The following is a 25,708-nucleotide window of genomic DNA, read 5'->3' as shown; positions in this document are numbered from 1 at the left end:
GCCCGGATTTACCTTAGGACACATATGGGATGGGATTATATAAGTGGAACCAAATGGATATATTTTCTTTATGTTAGTATTCCTTCTTTCATTATTCATTTGTCTTTGATTTCTTATTTGTCAATTTATAATTTTCAAGTTTCTTCGTTCGTGAGGTGTCTTGAGTTTCTTCATTAATTCATTGCTATTGTCCAATGTTTCTCCTCGTTGATTAATTTTTTTTTTTTTTTTAATTGGAGTGTCTTAAGTTTTCTCCAAGTTTAATTATTTTGAGAGCATCTTTTGTTTCTCAACGTTTGTATATTTTTGGAGTGTCTTTCGTTTTCTCCAAGTTTAATTATTTTGGGAGTGTCTTTGGTTTTCTCCACTTTTATTTATTTTTGGAGTGTCTTTTGTTTTCTCCACTTTTAATTATTTTTGGAGTGTCTTTAGTTTTCTCCAAGTTTATTTATTCTGGGAGTGTCTTTCGTTTTCTCCAATTTTATGTATTTTGGGAGTTCTTGTTGTGATATACAGCCCTTAAGGTGATAAGAGTTTATCCCTGTTTTCCAGTTCTTCGGTCTATTCAAAATTTATAAAAAATTGATAAACACATTATCGTTAAACTAACTGTAGGCTGTATATCTTTTGATTTCTCCGATTTTATTTATTTTATTTTCTTTTTGCGCTTTTAATTCTTATTGTGGTATATAGCCCTTAAGGTGATATGAATTTATCCCTGTTTTCCAGTTCTTCGGTCTATTCAAAATTTATAATAAAAAAAAATTGATAAACACATTATTGTTAAACTAACTGTAGGCTGTATAGCCACCGAATTATAACGGATGGTCAGAGTTAAGAAAAAAAACTTTCTTTTTTTTTCATTTTTAGAGAGTGTATTACATCTCTCACCATCGAACTCTAACGGGTCTCAGGGATAGTGTTTCCCTACCATATTGAGCTCGACGGTTTTCATATACCATTTCGATTTCAGCTGGTTTTTCATGAAGCTCCGAACTCGCATTCTCAAAATTTTCTAGATTTTTATTTTCTTCCTTTATAATATGATGAACTTCTACTTCTTTCACTACTGGGCTTTGGCAATCTTTAGATGATCGATTACCTTTAAGCCTGAAAACATAAATAATAATGGCTATTATGGCCCCAATCGTTATTAAGCCACTAATTGACCAACCGTTCGATAGAGGAGAATACGTCATGTTTTCTAAAAATGGTATCTCCTTATTTAAATCTTGGATATTTATTCCTAAGTCAAATAATTTTTTCCGGTCATTAACCGATAGCAAAGAAGTGTTTTTATCCAGAGATGGAAGAAGTTTTATTTGCCAATTGTCTAGTGTAAAATTTAGTACATCGTAATGTACGTTATTAATAATTGTTAAATTATCAAAATATTTAACATCCCTGTATGTAATTTTCACTTGATTTGTTTCAACTGTCATGTCCGGCGTGAGTCTAATTTTTCCCACCGCTGTCACCATAAATGTAGAAGCGGAGCGGTCATCGAAGTAAACGATCGCGTTTTAGTTCGTTTCACAACTCTCCTTTTATTAATCCTAATTGTTTCTTATATATACCCTAAAAAAGAAATGAACTTGGTTCATTCTGACCAGAACTAAGTTCATTCTCTCTCTATTTCCCTTTTTGGCTACTCAGTCAACACCTGTTATTTTTTTCAATTGACTTGACAACAAGAACTTTTCTGGGCCCCGGACCCACTTGAGTTCTTGCTGACAAAGTTGATAAAAAAAACAAAGCTGATGAGTAGCAGTGTTCGCTTCTCGGTACCCTGGCCAATAACCGTTTGCAAATCTACTTTGCGTTGGAATTGGCCTCAGGTCCGTTACAATTTAATGCTTAATTTTTAAGTGCCTATTTACAGGTGAAAAGATCAAAGAACGTGATCTGTTTTGCCCTACTTACCCCTATGAAGAAGATGTGATTTTATTAAACAATTCCTTGGACTCACTTGGACTCACTTGGAAGTTGATCGATTTTTACATGATAAATATTAATTTGAAACTTGAAAATTGAAACAACCACCCCGAAGTTTTAGATTGTTTGACTAATATACAATTTTGTATAAGAATTTATCATTTCAAAAAGTTAATTGATTTAAATATATTTTTCATGTAAGTGGGTTTATTTGTAATGAATGTAACCTCTGTAGCATTTCATCAATCTTCAGGAAACAATCACATCACATAGAAATGTTTCCCAAGAGTTTTCCGGCTGAAAAACTGTTTTGGATCAAATTTAGTTTCACAAAGCTATGACTGTTTATTTTCTGGATGATAAGGGCCAAATATAGCTTCACTTAGATGTCTCCAGTGACGGCAAATTAAAATTTCTGAGAAAATTGCATATCAGTTAAGTAATATTTCGTGTCTTCCGACCTTCGACTTTGATTTTTTGGGATTAAGGGTCGTAGTTTTCCTACTGTACAATATTTTTGACAATTTTATAAACAAAATCAAGGGGACATTGAATACAATTCATTATGATTTTTCGTCTCGAAATTTGAGCAACAGATTTTTTCAAAAAAAATTTTAGATTCTTCGCATAAACTGTTGAGTAAATGAAGGAATTCAAAATAAATCTGATAAAAAAGTAGTCTTTCAAAGCCTAAGCAGTTGAGGTGACTTTGCCACTTTTCAGACATTGCAAGTTGCCCGACTTTCATATATACATATGTTTTTTCAACGAGATTAATAATTACAAAACATCAATTTTGAGATTTTACTGTAGAAAAAATAAACTTATGGAAATATGAAGTGTCTTTGAATTATAGAATTAATTATTGAAAATCACCATTGCATGCAAAAAATATGAAAATTCTGAGCGGAAAATTTTTAATTAGAGCACAAAAATTACTAAAATTACAAGTTAAACGTAAATATCAACTTATTCAGAAAAAAATGTCATATCAGTAGACAAGCCAAGTTTTTTTTAAGTTGCATGTAGTCAATGAACGTGTTCAATTTTGTATGACAATTTGTATGGAGGAAGAAATTTTTTCATATCCAAGAAATTCAAATAAGTTTGAAATGAAGTTGGTTTCTAATTATTGATTTTGCCTATTCTTAAGATTCATTTTTTCCCAGCATGAGAAAAAGCAAAGAATTTCATGAAAAAAGGTATAACCATTTTAGAATAAAAAATCGGAATCCATTGAAAAATATTTTAAAATTGCAGGATTCGCTTTCTGGAGCTTTCAATAATTTCATGACATGTTTTGCGAATTTTTTTAAATCAACATACTTATTGGCTATACAAAGCAGTATAATGATATTCTTATTTTCATCCTACGGTTAACAAGCTTTCAAATCAAAACTGTTCGTGTTGTTCTAAGAAATCCGTCTACTAAATTGAAGGTTCTTGAGGACAAACGTAGATATGGTCGTCTTCACGTGAGTGAACTTAAGATAGCTACCTCAGAATCTCAACTCTGTCAATCTAACGTTTCTGTTCGAAGTGAAATAACTCCTTTCAATTATGGACTCCTCCAAGAATTGCGATGCAAGCAAAAACAGCTTAATATTGCTTACATCTGGCCAGGTGCTGATGGAAATATACTTTTAAGAAGGACTCCGAATTCCAAACCAATAGCAATTCGATCTCATTCTGATATGAAGAATATTTTAAAGCAATAAGATCGCTAAGTAGTGCGGCCTAGACACAACTCCATATGGCCGATGAATCGCTGACAAATGTTAGTACAAATATCTTCTGCGAATCTGTAGATGATATTTTACCCATCAATCTTCACACGAAAACTAAATTGCTACAGCTGAATATTCGTGGGATGAATAATGTAGAAAAGTTCGATTCATTTAAAATCTTCCTAGACAGTTTGTAAACAAATATCGATATCGTTGTAATAAGCGAAACCTGGCTAAAGAAAAAGAACACTGCTTTCTATAACTTACCGGGTTATAAAGCCGTTTTTTCGTCTCGTTGTGGTCATGGTGGTGGTCTTGCTGTATACGTAAGAGATGGAGTTAAGTTCAATATAAAAAGAAACACTCAAGATGAAGGATATCATCATATCGGAATTGATATGATACTGAATGGAAAACAAATGACTGTTCACGGAATCTATAGGCCTCCAGACTATAATCTGTCTAGACTGCTTAACCAACTAGAACAGATTCTTTCGGAAGCAGATTCCAGTAAACCCATTTTTATTTTGGGTGATCTCAATGTCCCAATCAACAGAATAAACGATCAATCAGTCCTACAATACCAGAGTCTCTTAAATTGTTTCGGCCTCTCTGTTGCTAATAGCGTAATCACTAGACCTTCTAGCAATAATCTGCTGGATCACTGCGTAGTGCGATTTAGCGATCTAAATGCTATTACTAATTGCACATTTGCATGCGATCTCAGCGACCACAGGCCAGTTCTCACTACATACAGCAATAAAAGACCTGTACGAAAAGTCACTGTGTTATCACATCGGCGTACCAATTGGGAACAAGTGTCTAGAGACTTTGTTGACTTTCTCAGAACCCTTGACTCACAGAATCGAGATCCTAACGCCACATTACACTCGATAACAGAACACTATCAGCAACTTCTAGAAACTCATACCAGCACTTCGACAGTAACAGTTAAAATGAAAAAAACATGTCCTTGGATGACTTTAGAGGTATGGCGCCTCACAAAATTAAGAGATAAGATCCTAAGTAGGTGGAGACGTAATCCTAGCGACCACAATGCTACTGAGCAAGTTAAGCAGATAAATAAACAACTACAGTGTGCCAAACGAAAGGCAAAACTAGATTACCATGAACAATTGCTGAATACATCCAACACGAAAATTCTATGGAAACGCATAAATGACTTAATTGGTAAAAAAATAAAATCTGATGATCTGGTATTGAACATACAAGGACAATCTGTGAGTAACCCGCTAGTCGTGGCTAACGCTTTTAATGACTTCTTCACCTCAATCGGACAGCATCTTGCCAATCAACACCACACATCAGGGAATATCAATGAATATGGCACAATTAAGCGTAGCAGGAATTCCATATTTCTTAGGCCAACTACAGTTGAAGAAGTGATAACGGTCATATCCAAATTAGATTCTACAAAAGTTCCTGGAGTAGACTGCTTCCCCGTTTCAGCACTTAAAACTCATCACAGAGAGCTAGCGCCTATTCTAACTTCGACTTTCAACGATAGTCTTTGTATAGGTCAGTATCCTGAATGCTTGAAACTTGCTGTCGTTAGTCCTGTGTTCAAATCTGGCGATCCCAAAGATATTAATAGCTATCGACCTATCTCTGTATTGTCGGCCTTCAGTAGGATCTTTGAAAAACTGATTGCAACAAGACTGGTGGAATTTCTCGAAGGTGAAGGCTTCCTGTATGAGTACCAACACGGATTTCGAAAAGGTGGTTCTACAGAGATAGCTGTTCTAGAATTAGTGAACAGTGTGTCACACAACTTAGACAGGAAAAAGGAAATACCTGCGGCATTGTTTTTGGATCTATCTAAGGCGTTTGACACAATAGATCACACTTTGTTACTGGCGAAATTAGAAGCATAGGGGAGAATGAGGATACTTGATCCCTGGGGATACTTGATTCCTTAGCTATATCTCGAAACTGGAATGTCTTACAAAGATCAAATGTTCTAGAAAAATGTGCCAAAATGAGCAAAATAACAATGCTTGTAGTTTAAAAAATTTTAACAAAATAATTGTTAGAGTAATTGAACTTTGTTTGAAAAATTTCACAAAATGTAACTTGAAGATCTTTTTTCATCACTTTAAAATGTTCCTTACATGGGAAAATTATGAAAAAAATATTTGTTCCAATGTATCAATCGTTCGAGCGTAAAATGAACTTCATAATGCCATATTTTCAAAGCAATGGAAAACTCTCAACTTTTTTCAGAAATTTTTTTCTAAAATGTTGATTATGGGTACAATTGATCCCCTAGAGTTGGGTATAATTGATCCCCCTTCCAAACGGCTTATTCTTCTTCTGAATTGATCGTTATGATTGCTGACTACGAAATTACTAATATTTATCCAAAAACTAATATTTATCAAACAATTGTCTGAAGAAAAGAGCAAAAATAATTAATTTTCTCTTAATTATAAAAAATAGCGCCTTTAAGTATGCAATGTAAAAAGCGTTGAGACAAAGTTATAGAATTTTCTTCTTATGTCTGCTATAAATTGTGAAATGAGAACAAACATGACCAAAATAGTCAATTAACATTCTATCTTGGGGTTTTGTTTGATTTTTATACAAGGATTAGGGCTTCCTGAATAAAAGATCAAGTCTCCTTCAATAGGGGATCAAGTCTCCCCTAACTTCAGAAAAATCGCATTTTTTTTACTCCCACGAAAATGGTTCTAGTTCATCAACGGGTTCGAGTATCGTTCTAATTTTTGGAGCATAGAAACTTGAAGTTACAAGCTATCATAAAATGTCAAAGACGGCGAGTTGCTAAATTTTTCCAAAAAGATATGGTTAAAATAAGAAAAAGGGATCAAGTATCCCCACTCTCCCCTACGGAATAAGAGGTGTAGTCAACGATTTTATGCGGAGTTATCTTCACAATCGACAACAAGTTGTTAAGATTAAACACACTCTTAGTTCTCAATCCCCGATAACTGTAGGCGTGCCTCAAGGGAGCAATTTAGGCCCATTACTCTTCCTCATTTACGTGAATGATTTACCAAAACTTCCTCTGTGTGGTTTCCCAAAACTATTTGCGGATGACACGGTATTGGAATACTCGAATAAGGATGTACAAACAACAATCAGTGAAATGAAGAAAGACCTTGACATTGTAGACAAATACCTCCAAAATAATTTGTTAACACTAAACACTGCTAAAACTAAGTTTATAGTTTTTCGGGGAATTAAAACTAAACTGCCTCCCCATCCACCTTTGATCCACAAGCAAAACGAAATAGAAGAGGTCTCCAACTTTAAATATTTAGGTGTTCACTTGGATAACCGTTTATCCTGGAAGCTTCATATATCTAACCTTATAAAAAACTGTGCTCCTATCTGTGGAATCATTCGTAAATTTTCATATTTCATGCCAAGACATGTCTTACTGAAACTGTATAATAGTTTTGTACACAGTAGATATACGTACGCTATAAGTGCCTGGGGACACACAAATGTATCCAATCTATCGATATTGAAGGTCCAACAGAACAGATGTTTAAAATCTATATTTAAACTTCCTCTCATGTACCCTAGCTTAGAATTATATAAACTGTCAGGTCATAATATCCTACCAATAAGCTGCTTGAGAGATTTGCAAACGTTAATCATTATGCACCGAATTGTAAAAACTAAAAACATCCACCACAATTTTAATGTACAACATGTAACACATAACCACAACACCAGGTTTATTGATAGGTTATTTGTTGAAAACTCTTCTACAAGAGTTGGAGAAAGAAGATTAGCCACAACAGGCCCAACTTTGTACAATCGTCTGAGTAGAGACATAAGGAATAGCGAAAGCGTACCCATATTCAATGCCCGTGTAAAAAAATTCTTCAGAAATAATCTAGAGCGGCTAATGTAATGTAATGTAAGCTAAATTATACTAAAATCAAATCTTTGTTAACATAAATAGGAACCTTTTAGAGGAACGCAAGTTCGTTAAGGTTTTCTCTGAAATGTTATCTTCATCAAATAAATATCTAAGTAATTAAAAAAAAAATAAAAAATCATTTACAAAAGTGATTTTTGTAAACATTCTACCGTTATGGATTAAAACACGCAAATCAGCTGCCAAAACACTAAAATAAAAAAAAATTACTTAGGTTGATTTTTTTTATGACAACGAATTTCATTTCTGGTGTACAAGTTAAGTTTAGTTTTTGTTCACATAAAATGTATCGAAAGAACCAAGGAATATTTAAAAATTCCAAATTATGTTTTTTTTTGTATTTTCAGTACATCTCTGAAGGTTTTTGAATCAAAATTTGGATTTTTCCGTACAAGCCTCCTTTCTAATTCAAAACAAGTTGTTATAGTATTCAGGACTTAATCAATCGCTGCCAAAAATTTTACTGCTATTTTTGGCTGTAAGAACAATCAATCAATGCTATTGGAAGTATACGAATTTTTAAATTTGAAATTTCCTAACCAATTTTGCAAGAGGAGATTGTGCCGATCAATTGTTGCACGATCCGACAGTTTGGATCATAATTTTTTTTTTCAAAATCATGATGTTAAAATTATCCAACGAACGTTTCGTAAAGAGAACTGATATGAAAAATATTTTGTTTTGACGTAGAACCTTATTTGCCATAGAAGGAATGGTGAGGTTTTTGTTAACAATTAGCACAAAAACCGCGCGAAAAAAAAACAAGAAAAATTGAAACAGTCTTGAGATACACATTTAACAGCAGAAAATATCTCAAAAGCCTCATTTCAGCAGAAAACATTCCGAATTACATGATTCAGTTTTATTTTTGAGGAAAAGTTGGAAAACAACTAAAATATTGAAAACTTAAGTCAGTCTGTGCAACGATGGGTTAGGGAAAACGATTGGAATATCACCCTAATTCTGTTTTTGAATTGTTGTTCCACTTTTTATTTCGAACACACCTATTCTAAGCAAAATTAACGGTTTGCTCACAATACCGACTCTAAATTGAAAATTTATTTGTACAATCTAAAAATTGAGTCGCGTATCTCAATAATAAATCTTTAACTTCAATTAGCAATTTCCAGAAAAAAGGAGCATTATAAATATGTACTAAGAAAAGTTTTCGATGATTTGTATATTTTTTTACAATTTACGAAGATCTGTCTTCAAAAAATATCACGAATTTGTTATATTCCTCGAACTTTGCTTTTCGTTAAATTTTCGACTATGAAATAAATAAACGATGGTTTTTTATGGATGCACACTGTACGCCGGAATGTTTTTAAAATATTCCACAAACCACACCCGTGCATTGCTTGATGTGACCAGTCCCAAAAAAAAATATTGATTGCACTCCGCTAACCTACGAAAGCTGTTTATTGATTATGTTCTTGTTTTGTCTCTCTACTGCCAATCCTACATTTTGCTGAAAATGTCTCTCCTCTTGTCGTCCAATTCCAGAATTCCTGAAACATAAAACATGTTTCGTCCATGTGCAGAACCACTGGAACACTTGTTCCCGGGATTTCGTTGCCATCCTGAAGGATGAGATGGCACATCCGGCGTCTAACAGCAACACTCTCTATCTGAATTTTTGCTGGTAAGTATCTGGGGGGTTTTCGGTGGATGTTTGCCGGTATTGAGGTTTTCGGTTTTATTTGGTCCTCAACGTATGGTAGGCACTTTTTGTTTTGTAAACCACATGTCACAAATTAATTTGGGAAAAGAAGTTGAAGTTTTTTTTTCAATTTACATGAGCATTTTATGTCGTTGCAATTCCTATCATTGCATACATAAAGACGACTAATGTTATCTTTAATTAGTAGAAAATGATTGGAATAATTTTGTAGCATACATTCTGGCACTTTTATAAGTGAGTTTGAGCGACATTCAGTTTTTCAAATTTCACCCTTAAAAAATTGCAGATGTGGTAGAAATTATTGACCATACAATTGAATCGAAGCCCCCAATCCCTGTTGGAACTTTACAACAGCCTAATGACAAATAAATTTTCTTCTTTCTCATTTCTTTCTTCCCAAAGTGCCCGCTATGGATACGAAAATTGCGTCTACAACAGTGCCGCCTTAATGTGCACACCGGAATCGGCTCGGTTTCTGAGAAAGATCGCCACGCTGTTATCGAGTGATAGGCATTTCCAAAACTGTGATAGAATCGAAACGGCCATGTGCTCGTCGGCTTCCGGATTGGCGAAAGAATCTCGACTTGCACAGATTGTACCACTCCAGATGATGATGATGCTGGTGTTGTTGTTGTTTGTGTTGACATCCGGTCCTAGAATGAGCTGCACAACATTGAGGGCTTCGTCTTCATTAAGATTACTTCCACCGACGACAGAAGAAGATGGAGTTTTGTGGGGACCAATTTGATGTGCCTGTTCGATAAGTAGAATTGATTTCGTATTAACGTCATAGGTGATGTAGCGGATGCAGTGAAGTGAGTGTGAACGATAGTGTTTCTTTAAACAAGCAACAAGCTTAATCTTCTGTACATGATGAAGCTTTGCGGCATAAAGAAAAATATATTGGAAAAAAATATAAAAAATATTTGTGAGTTTTGTTCCAGAGGGTTTACGATAATTTATTTCAAGAATGAATCGGTGAATCATGCTACATTAATCTTCCATGTATGTATTACATGTTTATAGATGCATATAATGTTAAAATGTCGAAATCAAATTTCACAGTGCGACTTCTTTTAATGCCATAAGTCTCGGAGATGAATACAAGGAAAAAGCAAATGTTTTTGCGGAAAAACATGAAATTTAAGGTACTTTTGTGATTATTTTAAGAAAGATGATATTAGATAAGATTCAAGTTCAAAAACAAAAGTACATTATACCGTAGGTTCCTGAAGCTCCTGTCATAAAGAATTTAAAAAATATATAAAAAAGTGCTCGACAAAAACCGGTTTCGATGTTGTGAAGTGAAATGCATTCCATACTCAATGACCATGAAAATGCATCGACCCTCTCCAATTTGACCCGAAATCAGTAGGATGACTCATTGTCATGTTAATAAGGAATATTCAAAAATTTGAGTGAAACGGACCATCCTCATCCGAATAGGAATCCCCCTTCCTTAAAAATTTTGCCTTTTTATCCTATAAGTCATCCGTCCTACTGATTTTGTGCCGAATCGGAGAGGGTCGAAGTATTTTCATGGTCATTTGGCATGGAATGACACATGTATTTTCTGATACATAGATCGTTAAAGCGCAAATATATTTTATCGGGTTTGGGAGAAAAGGTGTTTTTTTGGTACATCCGAAATTTGGCCATAGCTATTTTGGGGAAAATTAAATCCATCATAATCTTTAATAAGATCATTCAGAAATTTAATCAAATGATATGTTGAGAATCGTATAGAAAAAAAAAACAGTCACCTATCCAGCCATTCCACCAGCGGGAGACAAACCCACATCTCGCGCGTCGTTGTTGGACCATGTAAGTTAAGGTTGCCAGATTTTTTTTCAGCACGTATCAGGGCCGGACAAACCGGGTAATTTTATATAAAAACCTGGAAGAATCCGGGCAATTGATTTCAAAAGTGATAACCATAAATCCGAGCAATATCTGGGCAAATTTTCTCAAAACCTAGAAATTACTCAACAAAAATCAAGAAAAAAATTTAATTTTTTTTAACAAAACTCGTCGACAGATATTGAACCGTATATCAGGCTTCCAGAAAAACCTTTCATAATTATTTATTTAAAACTTGCTCAAAATATTTCGTTTTGGAGGCGTTTGTTGTTTTGTTTTTGTTTTTGTTTGATTTGCCAAATAAAGTGATAAATCCGGGCAACCGGGCCGGGCCCAACTGTTCCAAAATTTTGTATCAAATATCCGGGCAAACCCAGATAAAATCGGGAAATCTGAAAACCTTAATGTAGGTGTAGAGAATAGGAACTAAGAGAATAAAATTATTTAAAAAAATGACAAATTGAAATATTATTTTAAGTGTGAAAATTATAAAGTCTAATTAAAACAAATAGTTTATACGTTGTCTGTGTGAACCGACAAGAAGAGACAGTCCGACAAATTTGATAGGGATTTACTACCACTAGTGAATCTGCACGATTTGGAAAAGGTTTGTATTGGTGCCATTCCTAACAGCTTCTCCGAGTGAAAAAAACGAACGAATCAGTTGATAGAACATAGTTGCGACGGACGGACGTGTAATTGTTTTCGTCGAGGGACCTCTTAAATTGCCCAAGCTGTCTTCAAAAGATCCGCCGGACACGACAGTAGGTACACCCAAAGTTCAGCTTCTATGCCAATCGCGAGTAATGAATATCATAGCATCATTGGCATAACAAAATAATGCGTCGGGATGATTCGATTAGCGTCCATCGGCATTAACCTCCTAGCGGATCCACATTGCATATTTTTGAAAGAAACAAAATAAAATTCCTCCCTATCGCAGCACAATTCACAAGACGAAGAAGGATTGAAATAAATACCGGCAACTACAGGCAGTCGGCGAACCGAGCTCTGTGCGTGTGTATGTAGCAAAAGCAAAAAGAATTTTCCTTTATTTTCATCCACCGACAAACAACCACCGACCAAGCTGCCCAACTTTAGCAGCTGTGCGTGTGTTTGTAACACAGGCAGTAAGCAAAACACATGTCCTATCTCCCCTATCCCCAAAGCAAAGAGATTTCTTGAAAATCACATTTCCTTTTGTTTCTGCCAGAGGCCGGCAATTCTATTCAAACCGTATGGAGATTTCCCCTCAGATTTCCACTTTATTGACAGATTTAAGCTTTTTTCCTCAGATTTAAGCTTTCATCTCCTATGCTCTCAAGGCAAAAAAGCTTAAATCTGAGGAAATAAGCTTAAAAACGAGATTCACGACCCCTTATTTAAAAGATGTTGGTCACACGATACGATACATACGATACGACAAATCGTGTAACGTTGCCGCCATCTGGTTTCTGCACACTGAAACCAACCTCATATTCAAACAAACCGCTCCAACTTTTTATCTCGTTGATCGATTTTGATGAAATTTGGCCACATACTTGGATTTACTTTTTTACATAATCCACACAAAATTAAAGATGAAATTGAAAACGCAAATTTGACAAAGTTACAGCTAATTTTGTGAAGAAATTTAAATTTTCTCTACTTTTACTAAAATAGATGTATCTCTCTCCCTAGTGCTCGCAAAATGTTCGAAACTCATTGATAAAGAGTTTACAAGTTTGTATAGTTTGTGTGAATGTTTTATGAAAAAAAATCAACTGTGAGAGAAATGGCATTCTGTCAAATTTGGAAGTTTGTGCGCTGATATGCGCAATCGTTTTTAAACGCAACTGTATTTAATTTGCAACCAGTGATAGGTTTTTTTTCCGATTCAGTGGTTTTCAAGATAAAGCATTTTTTCTCCGTTGCGGCACATTAAGCGACTTTTAGGCGTTTTTCAGATTCTCTATCGTATCGAAGATTTCTGCTCAGTTTGGCGACGAAATTGTAGGGGAGATAAGGACATAATGGCCATCTTAAGGAAAACGCCTATTTAACCATATAGCACAGCTATGACATGTGAATTACACTATTGTTTCGTGTTCAGACACTCAAATAGTCTATTGCCTAATTAGATGATACTTGAAAAAGTAGATTTAAACGTTTAAAAATGCATTTTAAATTTTTTTGCCGAAAGCTGAAAACCAGTCACTGTAGGGGCATAATGAGAACCCCCTGGGGCAGTATAAGCACCATTAATCGGGGCACGATGAGCGTTTTCTGCCGGGGAATCTAGCAGCAAATTCGACTCGATGAAGTCAACTAAATAATACAGCTTGACTTGTTTTCAAATCGATCAAAAAAACTTTGTTGTACTCATTTATGAACTTGAAAGTTGCCAAAGGGTTTGATATGTTGTAAAAGACTTTGAGCATTGAGGTGCTTTCTTCATGGCGTGCTGGTCGCACAGAGAGATATATATCTACAAAGGCTGGTCAGGCAGAAAAGGTCTTGTTGATATAAAAACAAAATGTTGTTTGCATAAATTTGGGATGCCGAATCCAATTTTAAAAATTATGATCTTTGATTACTGGGAATTTTCATTGTTATAAAAATATCACGAAGCTTTGGGACGACCCCTTGATTTAAGTAACTTTGGTATTTTGAACTATTTCTTCAATTAAAAACATGAATAAAAGTAAGGAATTCATTCGAATAACAAATCAAAACCTTGCCTTGACCTCTTGAACTAACTTTGGTTTTTTTATTCTTTTTTTTCTAATTAAAAACATGATTAAAAACAAGGAATTAGTTCGAATAACAAATCTACGTTACTTAATTTTTTTCTCAAAAATGTGTTGCTTTGCGGATGTGTTTTTTTGTTGTTCAAAGTATAAATAATTGTCAAATTGTTGAAGAAATATGAAAATATTTTGTTCGCTTACTTGTATGGGGGCATAAATCTGCTGGTCTCGTTATTTTCCCATATCTCAAGTTGAAAGCCTCAAACTGCGAAAAATTCTAATGCTGGACAGTGCCATAGAGGCTGCGCTCTTCTGTTGGAGAATGAGTTTAAATTAACTATTGCTGCCGTCTGTCCCGGAAGCATATACTTACTCGTGCAAAATTAAACGTGAGTGCCGTGGCCGGAATTCTCAATTATGTCCAGGATGCTTCAAGCGATGGGCGAAAGGAACTAGAATGCACATTAACGACTTCCCTGCTACGGCGATGCTCTACGATTCTATCACTGGGTGGGGCGTATGCTTCTAACAGCTTATCTCGACCGGGGAAAACTCACTGATTCATTGAACAAAGCTGAAATCGGGCGCGGTACTCTCAGGGGCGGGGCGGGGGTAGGAGGGGGTCGTTGTTGATTATTCAAATTTTCAACAATTATTTCCATGAGGATTTTAAAAAATGATTAAGTATTTCACGAAATAGGTGAACAATAATCAACTGCATGTTAATTATGTTGAATGCAATTTGAAAGAAAGTTTCTTTTAAGATACTTTATATGTATATATTGAATTAAGTGATTTTTTTTTCTTTTAAAGAAGTTTTGAAGGTAATTTATATCAAACTTTGTGTTGATTAAACCTAAAAAATGATTTCATCTTCATATACGCTTACGATTGGATTGATGATGTTAGGATGCTAATGATAATGCACTTAATTTATCGGAATTACCGGTGAAAAGAGATGTCTTTTTAGTAGGGACGTCTTAGATTTTGAAATTTTATAGATGGAAAGAAAGTTAAAAGAAATAGAAGATGGTGAAAATAAGCAGGTAAAGTTTCATGTCTTCTAACTTTCTATCCATCAATAAAATTTCATAATCTTAAGATGTCCCTACTAAAAAGGACATCACTTTTCACCGAGAAGGCCGATAAATTAAGCAACAAACATACATTACGGACTACGGTAATTAATCTCTTCATAAAAAGGAAAAGAATAAACAGCATTACTTGGTATTTCTGCGATTTCTGCGTCTTTTTGTCGCCAAAGATCAAGTTCCATTTTTAGGCAACGGCACAAGCTGTCACTAGTTGTTTTAAATACCAACAAGCCAATAAAACATTTTTCCTAAAGTGTTTCATTACACTTGTCGCTGGCAATTTAGCTCGATGTTTTTGTTTTTTTGAATAGCTTTGTTAGATTTTCTTGATCTCGTAAACAGTTCCCAGTTTGTTGATGTCATCACATTACAGCCATCGGTTCCTACATTAAAAGGAGCTTTGATAGTTCTCAAAAAAAATTCTAGATGCTTCCATTGCTTTCTTGTGCTATTTCGACTGATCATGAACTATGACAAATCCATCTCTGCCAGTTAACTTAAAAAAAGAAATGAATGGTTTGGTCACGAGGCAGAGAAGTTTTACCGTTTTTTAACTCCCCCTGAAAGATTCACGACAAAAAGCGGAAAACCTAGCAATACGTTACGTTGAGAGAACACCAACCAACCTTTGAAGGTTTCAAGGTGCTTTGCGCTCGCATACCTCTTTTCTATTTTCCACTTCTACTCTGCAACTGCTCGGAATAAGGATATGTGAATTGTGCTGGGGGTACCCAGTGATTTGTTATAATGTTGTATTCAATGATGTCAGCCATTATAGAATAGGGTTTAGCATGCGCCTTCAAGATAGTGCCTATATCTACGTCATAGCTCAGTACATCTGCCAGTATTTGCGGACGTCTGAGCTGCCACTCATGGCAAGTCCGTCCCATTTTTCAGTTTATCTCTGGAATCACTTTTATTTTATTTGTTCTTCAAAAGAAAACTTTGTTTTCATTACTGATGATCACTAGAAAAACCATTATTCATTTTGTCCCATTAAACAAATGATCTCAAGTCGATCCTGTGGAAACCACTTAATGCCAAAGTTACGATACAGTTATGCCCGCGGTGTATAGGTACGAGAGAGGTCCGTTGCGCTAGCGATAGATAACAACCGTCTACCTAACCAATAGGCTAAATCGTCCGATGTAAACTTGTCAAGCTGTGGCTCTATAATTTAGTTGACTTATCGAGTTGAATTCGCTGCTAGGTTCTAAGGCAAAAAAGGTTCATCGTGCCCCGATCAATGGTAAATTGATTACAATGAAAAATAAAAAAATATGTAATGGTAAAAATTGTAATGTGTAGGGTAAATGTACCCAATCTTGGCCCCTAAGGCATGGTTGACTACATTTCCCATGATTGTAGTCTTCCTGTAATGTGTACCTTCAAAAGTCCTTCGACAAATATGATTGCTTACTAGCCTGAAAGGTAGTAAAAATATGTCCCTGCTTGAAAGCGGTTGATAATTTGAGATAAACCTGATCAAACTATTGATTGAAATGCTCCTTATTTTAGCCCCCGCGCCGAATTTTGGCCCTTTATGAGTTCCTTAAATTGGCCGTCTCTAGAAAAAACTTGCCTCACTAATACAACAGCAGCCCCCACGAATTCATTGAAAATATCCCGGAAGGAAGCACAACAATGTCCGGTATTGTTTTCAAAAAGTCGGAAGTACGAAATGTCATTCAACTTTTAGAATTGATATTTGCATGTAGAATGATAATCTTACGTAAAAAAGTTTTACTTGTTTATTTCTGTTTTTGTGTGTTGCAGTGCGTATTGCAGTGCGTACATTATGAATCAAGATGATTCAACGATCATAGGAGCTTTTTTTCCGGTGCTAAAATGTTTAATGTTTTGGCTCTTTGAGAATCTAGTTTCATTTAAATATCTCTGTAAAGATGATAAGGAGATTCCTTTTTTGCTAAAGAATTAATACCATAGGAAGTACGAAATTTTTCCTATTTCAGAAAATACGTATTTCTGTAGAAAAGAGAAGTGCTTACTGTGCCCCGGGAGCTCTTTATTCTCTTATACGTATTTATACCCCTGTGTTTTTTATTGCTCAGTAATTCTCTCGAATGAGACACTTCCACTCGACATCAATGATCAAAGCTTGGTTTTGACAACGATTGATCTTGAAAAACCAGAAATATATCGTAAACTGGAAAAAACACTCAACATGAACGATTGAATGCTGAATTTCTAGCAGCAGTTGAGCATATACAGGCCTCAAATGCCTTGGAGAAGTTGAACAAAATTATCGAATTACACAGTACTCTAAAAGCTAGACACTCGAAAACAATAAACGTATGGAAACTTATACGAATCAAAGAAAACTTTCTTTACTGATGCAATAAGTACCCTGCTAATGATCATTTAAAGCAGGCATATCAAACTCGTTTAAGTGTGCGGGCCGCATTAAAAATCTTTCATATCATAAAATAATATTATTACCTCTCGTAGCAAAAAAAATCTTTTTAATATTTTGTGGCAGAAATGCCAGTGTAATTCTGTGTAGTAGGGAATTTTGTGATAATTTAAGACGGGGCTACGCGGGCCGCATTGACCAAGGCCGCTGGTCGCATGCGGCCCGCGAACCCCCAGTTTGACATGCCTGATTTGAAGGATCTTCTACTGCAGGTCTCCATATCGCTTTTATCCGTATTTAGTAAATCCTGGAACAACTTCTGTTTTTACAAAATTGTAAACTATAAAAAACGTCGAAAAAATAAGTTTGAATAAAAATTGAGGAGGTTTTATGCCTTCTAGGGAATGAAAATCAACTCCCGGGGGCTTTTCCCTGCTCAAAAAAAAATACATTTTTTTATTAAGCACCTGATTTTTTTAATTGTCCTGATTTTTGAAGTAGGTATGGTCTTTTGAATGTATTAAATTGTCCTGATTTTCAAATAAAATATATAAATATATAAATTGTAATTGATGTAATTGAATGTATAGTCAAATAATCAGGATATCGAACAAACCGGTAATAAAATAGTTTAACTGATAATAATCTTCGGTTCAGATGGTATTAAAATGAAGTTTTTCAAATAAACAGCAGAGCAGGCAAAATATTTCTCTCTTCTGTACATACATTAAGGCTTAAAAATAACCTTATTTCGCCTTTATTCATGCAATTTAAGCAGATTTAGTGGTATCCTGAAAAATCCTAATTTTTTTTCGTAATGGTGTCCTGATTTTTTACAAAACCAACTGGCATCTCTGGTATCTACTAGCATTGATACACTGAAAATCAAAAATACCCAAACTTGAAAACTTTTACCACCAACTCAAATGAAACTCCCTACCTACAGGTTTGGCTATAGAACGCACAGCCTAAAGTTGAGATCCCTTAAGAAAACTTATCCCCCAAAATCTGGTACAGCAATAAAAATCGGAACCCTCAAGTCTAAGCTTCTAGGGTTAGTTGCCCTCCTTTGGACACATTAAGCGGTGGTTTTTAAATAATCAAGGTTTTCTCACGAATGGACGGGAAATTTATATCCTTCAGGAAGTTAATTTATAAGTCATGATCTTATCTGCAAGTTTCAATGAAAATTTTCAACATGGGTTTCGCCATTATTGAGAGATTTCCAAAGATATGGATGATTTCTAACTTTGAACCTACTGTTCCTATTTTAGTACTGGACCGGTTCCTTTCATTGGACCAAGAACTAAAACTCCTATAAAAAGTTTGATTTTTCGAAAATAAATAAACAAATTAATTGTAAATGTAAACTTAAATCATTAACTATCATAAAATAGTATAACAGCTTTTCAATATTTAATAAACTAAAATTTCTGTTATGAATATCACAAACTCTTTTATTCCCCGTCAGCTCTATCAGCAAAACGATAGTTGAAACTTGATTGTGTTTACTTACTTATAGTTTATTTGCGTAAATCTGGCCAAAATGTTGGAAATATTCAATATTGGTTCTGAATTATGCCCCAATTAAAAATTCGCAAGATTGTTGATTTGTTGGTTTTGATACAAAGATTTGGTGATGTCAGGTCTAAACATGGAACATCAAAGTCAAAAGTTTCCTATATTTGGGCCCTTTGCAACGGTTCATATTCTTCACAGTGAAAGTAATTTCCCTTTAAACTTTGGCCTGGAAAGTAAAAAATCGTGATTTTTCTTTAACACGTTCGTCGCCACGTCAACCATATTCGGCAGACGGGTGTATTTCCTGGGGGGCCCCGTCACATCAAAAAGCAAGTGACGCTCTCTTACTTGAGTTTACCGCTCAGCTTCGCCACACGTTTCAAATATGGGAGTTCTCCCTCTTTGCTTTCTCTCTCTGAAAATTTCGTTGGGCCCGGCTAGCAAAACTACCAAAATGAGCGTGGCGACGAACGTGTTAAACACTCTAATTTCTCAATACGCGCCCCACTAAATGAGCTGTCTGATTCACCACTGATGAAGAGGTACATTTTTAAAAACGTTGAAAATTTTATCAGAAAGACTTTTAATGGCAAAAAACGGTATGGTAGGGTTCAGGAAAAATAAGAGTTCATTGTGTGCATAGGAATAACTTTATTTTATGCCAGCAAAATGAATTATTTTCAATTTTCGGCATTTTAGGACTAAAGTAGGCTCTAGGTCCAAAGTAGGAGCACTCACCCGATAACATTCACTCCGCCCAGATTTGCGCACGACTTTGGTTTTTGTCCAAAAAAAAATCCCCCAAACCTGAGTTTAAATGGAATTCACTCCACTTAAATTTGGGAACGGCTTTTTTCCACCAAAAAATCCCCCAAACCAGAGTTTAAATGAGTTTCATACCGCCCAAATTTAGGAATGGTTACTGTTTTTCCCATCAAAAATCCTGAATTCGAATTGAACGGATTTTCATTTCGGAGAGTAAACGTTTTATTACGTTTATTACTCTTATCTTATAGTAAAAGTTGAGATTTGAAATTTAAAAAAATCATAATTATTCAATCGAAAACAGAGTAGGCTTAAAATAAAATAATTACAAACAAAAATTAACAACAAAGTTCACATTGAATGTAAGTCAAATATATATAAATAATAACTTTAAAAACCGCATGATGAAGTTCCGTGATCCAGTCCTTTATAGAGCTGTAAAGAAGATATATAACTTTAAAAAATAAACTCAATAAAAATAAAATAATATTAAAAATTATCTTAAATGAACACTTACCATCGCCTCTTGCTAACCCTGCCTCATAAAATCGTTTGGTAGTCTTCTGAACCGTTGCAGATTCCGGCAAACAATTGCCGAATACCCTGTTTTGTACCAATACACTCAGGTTTCGGAGTAAGCTTGGCGCTGGTATGCCAAGGACTGGAAATACCTTAAAAAACACCTCTAGCGCTTTTAAGGAGTCTTCTCCGCACTCGATGTATTCCTGCGGGGCAAGGAAAATATAAAGCTGACCCATATCCCCGTGCTGCCCGACTATTACTTGCTCTCTCTGAAGGAGGTCGCCAATAGCCCCTAGTTGCTGGTCAAGCCACGGCAACCGTCTGGGGTGGGCTACATACGCCTCTTTTGCTGGGCCAGCTAGAGTCTAAGAAACACTTTTGAGCTCAAGGTCGGCTCTCGCTATAAGGGAACTGGTCGGATATCCATGAAGAACACACAAATGATTTTTCAAAGCAAATGTCATGTAGGGTAAGAACACTATATATTGAACACCATCTTTGGGATTCAACACATTTGTGGCCAATAAATAAGAACGAAAGATTTTTCTGATAAAATTTTGATAGCGTAGCTTAAGCTTATTTCTCTGCTTCGAATCGATATATTTTTTTCGCGGAAATATGTTTTGAAATTATTATTTAAGCCTTTTTATTCAAAATTACTTTTGTTCCAATGATTAAACACAATGATTCAAATATTGAACAGAAAATGTTCTAATTATTGAACACGTAAACATTGAATATCATTGCATATATTTAGGGGTATTTCGCTCGATAGTATGCCTTGCAGGGGCGATTTTGGTTGAGCTAGCAACCGAGAAACAGTTTGTTTACATTTCCAAACACCAACCGATGTTTGTTCAATAACTGGTAAATGCATTTCTTTACGAAACGAGTACTGCAAGATTGAACGTTCAATAATTGAAACATTTTCGTTTTCTGTGATGCAATGATTGAACACTTGAATTTGTTAAATTTTAAGAAATTTAGAATTATAAAGGCTTCCACTCTTCCAGAAATCATTTAAAAAGACTTAGTTGAAACCACTAATATCAATATCTTAAACGTTTATTTGTCTTTTATCCAATTTTCCCCCCAATCAAAAATAGGCTGTTTTCTTCATCCAGTCGAAAAACCATGCCAAAATTTGACCACATATCCAAGTTTCGGGGATTGTGGCTTTAAGAGTCCGAGATTCTTGATAAAAATTTGAACAGAGGTAGAAAATGCTTCAACAGTGGCACAACGATCTTTGATTCATTTTTCTACTGTATATTATTGTTTTAATCGGTTAATGTTTTACTAGTGTTCATGCAATATCTGGTACCTGTTCAATAACTAGTGCTCCTACCCTATTATAACTTACTCTTTCGTGTAGTGTGGGTGTGTAGGGTGTGTTCTGCTTCGCTGCTGCTGCTGGTACCGGCCGGCCGTAACGGGTCTGCTTCGTCGCTGCGCTTCCAACCGTGGTCATCGACTAGCCATTCGAAGCAATGGAACCGGAGGGTAGTTGAATGAATTTTAACGAACCCGTTTGAAGCGATCAAACAACACCCTCTGGAACCAGTTCGAGATGAATCTGATTGGCGGTTATGGTTGGCTGTCCTCGTGGTGGATGCCAATCTTTCGCTGGTACTCTGGATGGTGCCCGCAGAGCTTGCGCTCCGCAGGCTCCTCGACAGAGCAACGGAACCCGATGGATTGTTATAGGCTGGGTTGCTGATTATTTTCCGCTATTGTTGTCCACTTTGTTCGTTGGATCCTTTGCTTCTTGGTCTAGCAATTTGATGGATCCAACTAGCGGATGGACACGGGATGGTCGGGACCCTCTGACCAGTGCTTCGGCTCACCTGCCCAGTTGCCACGTGTAACCGGAGTTGGTTGAGTCGCCTTGGTAGGATTCGTTGCCTGGAATTCTCCTGACCCAGGATGGCGATGGCAGAGTAGCGGATTGTAAAACGGTGATTCACTGGCCCGTTTGCCTCGTGCGAACGGAAGCTTTGTTGAACCCACTTGGCGGGATTTTATGGCCAGATTCTTTAGCCAGAATCTTGAGACAAAATATTAAAACCGAATCTCAAGGGTCTTGACTCAATTTCTTGTACAGCTCACTGTTCTTCTTCCACTTGTTTCTTAGTTAATTATAACTGATAACGGATAGTACTTTAACTATTGTAACTATCTGTTAGTATTCGCTCTTAAACGTTGCGTTCGCTTGCGTAGCTACAGGTGGAAAAAAAAGTTTTCTTATTCAGTAACAAGGAGTTGGCAGCCTCTTCTTAACCCAATTTCCGTTTCACTTTCCAATGACATTTTGGTACTGTCATTCCCGTTCGTTAAGTTAGCGCTTTCTATGTGTGTGTTTTTGTATTTTAAATTTAAATCTGCTGAATATTTTCCCTGATATCATTTTAATTTGGAGTGTCTAATTTATTTATATTTTTAACTAACTGAACCTTTCTAATCCAACCTTTTACAAATTTTGTCCCTGTGAAGCTGAGTTCCATCGGAAAATTGTCGATTAACAGCTTGAACGCTTTGAGTGATCGGAAGGACCACTCCAAAATGGCTTGCTCTATGGGGGTTTAACGGGGCAAAATAACCTAAAGGTTACACGACACACAAAATATGGGGATCCTTTTGGCACATCATGTATCCTGCTAAATTGTTTTCCTCGACCCATCTGATGAGAGGGTCCGCTACAATGAAACGAGAGGGCAGATCCAAGTCTTCAGGAGGTTTCTTGCATCCTCTTGATTTCAATGTCCCCAACAGCATGGTACAAGCCCTAATGTACACTGGAAGGTATTAGGGGGCATCCATAAATTACGTAACGCTCCCAGGGAGGGGAGGGGGTAAGCTCGAGCGTTACGAATTGTGACATAGGGGAGGGGGGGAGGTATGCTCATCGTTACGTAACGATTTTTCTATAAAAAAAATCAGTTTCATCGCAGCTTTTTCATGTCATGCAATTTTTGCAGGATGATATGCAAACCAAAATCAGTTTAAAATTTGTAAGCTTCAACATGATTGAAACTGGTTTGTAACGTTTCCTCTTTTAAGATTCATAGGTAGATTTCTTAAAATGTGTTTTGAATATTCGTGAAAAAACCGTTGCAAAACCGAATATGAGGTACATCTACCCCCAAGAATTCAATTCAACTTTAAGACGGAAATTTTACTATTTTTTCTAAATTGATTTAAAAAATGCAATTTTGGTTATTCTGACGAATATTACTAAGTTGAGTATATCTTGCATAACAAGCTATGCTCTTGTCACAAAATAAAGTAAACAAGGTGGATCATCAGTTAACAAACACAGAGCAACTCGTAATAAGACAATCAATTTATTTTATGAGAGAGTTATCATCAATGAGTACTAAGAAGCAATTTGGATAGATATTAATTCCGCTTTGAAGAACGTTAAAAAAATTTACGATAATTTTTTTTACTTCGAAAATCAGTATTTAAAAACGTGAGAAGATGGGGGGGGGGGGTAATTATCAGCGTTACGTAATTTTCATAGGGGGGTACCTCGAAGCGTTACGATTTGTGACATACGGGGGGGGAGGGGGTCAAAAAAGTGCATTTTTTGCGTTACGTAATTTATGGATGCCGCCTTAAACGTTTTAACGAAATTATTTTCAAAAAATTTGCGAAGCTTACCACACTTGGGTACACATCGGGTATTCCGTTTTGTCCAGAAGTAATGAATTCGCCAGGAACCTCTGCATTCCTATTTTTGGAATGCATGCAGGGTGCTTGTGGTTGAAGGTTTGCAATATCTGAAAGCGTTAAAATAAGGGTTATTAGTTGAATTCTAATTTATAAAAAAGGTACACGGTAGCACTACACACCATTGCTTCACTAAAACTTTTTAAATTAGGGAATTTTGAAATTACGTGGCGAAAATTCTTTTTCTCAAAAACCATTTTGTGGGGCACCGGAAAGGCATCCCTCATGTGGCGTGAAATTTCGGCCCAATTTTGAGCCGAGGCTTCTAGTGAGGCACATAGTTCTGCGCCCAATTGGGCCGAACTTGACATTTCCGGGATGCACTCGATATATCGATGAAATTTGCGGTTCGCAAATGGGACATCTTTCCGCATTGTGGTTATTCTTCGCTCGATATGGCCTTGGTTTAGAGACCTTCTGTCACTAATTTTGCGGTGCCAAAAAGGCCGATTCCGCAGGAGCATTCAACTCGACCCTCGTGACCTCTAGATAGGGAAACGCTCGAAGGAAGGCCTTAGCCAAATCAGCTTTCTCCATTGAGGACGGATAACTAAATTAATAGAAAAAAATACATTAGATAAAAATTGTTACATTCCTAACTCCTAACATTTGTCGAATGGTTTTTTTCATTCTATATGTCAGTTGTATGAAAAATGTACTTACTGAGTTTTTCATTTTGTCTCTGAAGAAATCGTTGCAAACGATGCGCACCATTTCCAGTGTTATGGTCCGGCATACCACCGTTCACAATACTATAATATTTCTGTCGAAATTTCAAATTTTGCTTCAGAACCATATTTATTTGTTCCACCTGAACATCATTTTCCGAAGGACGAAAATTGATTGAATTTTTTATAATCTCTATAATTTTATTGAATTCATCTTAAACATAAATTTGTGTAAGGGAAAATATTGAGTTCTTATTCTGGTTACTTCATAACAAGTGTGTAAATATTGTTTTGATAGTGAATTGGTATCGCTGTTCATAAATAAATTGTTCGAGAACCCCAGCACCTTTACTTTGTTTAAAGAAGGATTTGGAGGCCCGACTGAGTAAGTGTAATTAAATGTAATACGAAACAGGAAATTCATTTTACGTTTCTCTTCACAGATATCTATTTTATATTTCTTCAGCACCTAAAAAAGAAAAGAAGCCTTGTTTAATTATCCAAAATTGAGTCGATTCGAAGACACGGAACAATGTTTTTTCTTATCGACTTATACAAAAGTTGACTGATTCGATCAAGCCGGAACAATGTATCCCAATATCAATTCATTGATACTGTTATAGCGGAGTGATGCATCACCTCGCCATGGACATAGTGCACTCGTTTGTATAAGATGATAATCGGAATTTATTCGTGGCTGCTGAACAAAGGACTGAAAGATTGCGAGCAAACATCGGTTATGAACTATGACAATAATTGTGCTGGTCCCTAGCTAGATGTTAATCATTAAAACTCAGGCCGGATTAATTCAACGTTCCGGCGAAACTAAAAATGTGATTCCATATTGCACAACGATGTCGAGCTTTCCGAAAGCCTACTTTTCACGAGCACTTCAATAAATTGATCCCGTCGGTACTCCGCGGACACTTTGGGGGATCTCGAATCACTTTTTAAAAGTCCGTTTTTACAGATGTTACAGTAAACACTAGTGATTTAAACATGCAAATCACTCTTTATTAAGCATCAAAAAATAACGCGCGGGGCTTAAGCTAAACGACCGTTACTCGGTGAAACTTTATTTCGAACTGACCTACACAGCAAAAACTAAATAAATTCACATGCAACGTAGTTACATATACGATGCGATCGTCTGGAATCTAAAG

General features: G+C 35.8%; 1 protein-coding gene across 2 annotated transcripts in view; it reads left to right on the top strand.

Annotated features, from left to right (window-relative positions):
• LOC129739975 (uncharacterized) overlaps positions 1-10,886 on the top strand; it is an 80,065-nt gene extending 69,179 nt beyond the window's left edge. For both annotated transcript variants that reach the window (XM_055731553.1, XM_055731554.1), the window contains 2 exons: positions 9,103-9,241; positions 9,683-10,886. In XM_055731553.1, the coding sequence (XP_055587528.1) occupies positions 9,103-9,241; positions 9,683-10,028 (485 nt within the window). In that variant the 3' untranslated portion in view covers positions 10,029-10,886. The remainder of the gene's footprint in view (positions 1-9,102; positions 9,242-9,682) is intronic.
• The last annotated feature ends 14,822 nt before the right edge of the window (positions 10,887-25,708 follow it).

This window comes from Uranotaenia lowii, chromosome 1, assembly GCF_029784155.1.
Source record: "Uranotaenia lowii strain MFRU-FL chromosome 1, ASM2978415v1, whole genome shotgun sequence".
Lineage (NCBI taxonomy): Eukaryota > Metazoa > Arthropoda > Insecta > Diptera > Culicidae > Uranotaenia > Uranotaenia lowii.
This window is presented reverse-complemented; position numbering and strand designations above follow the sequence as displayed.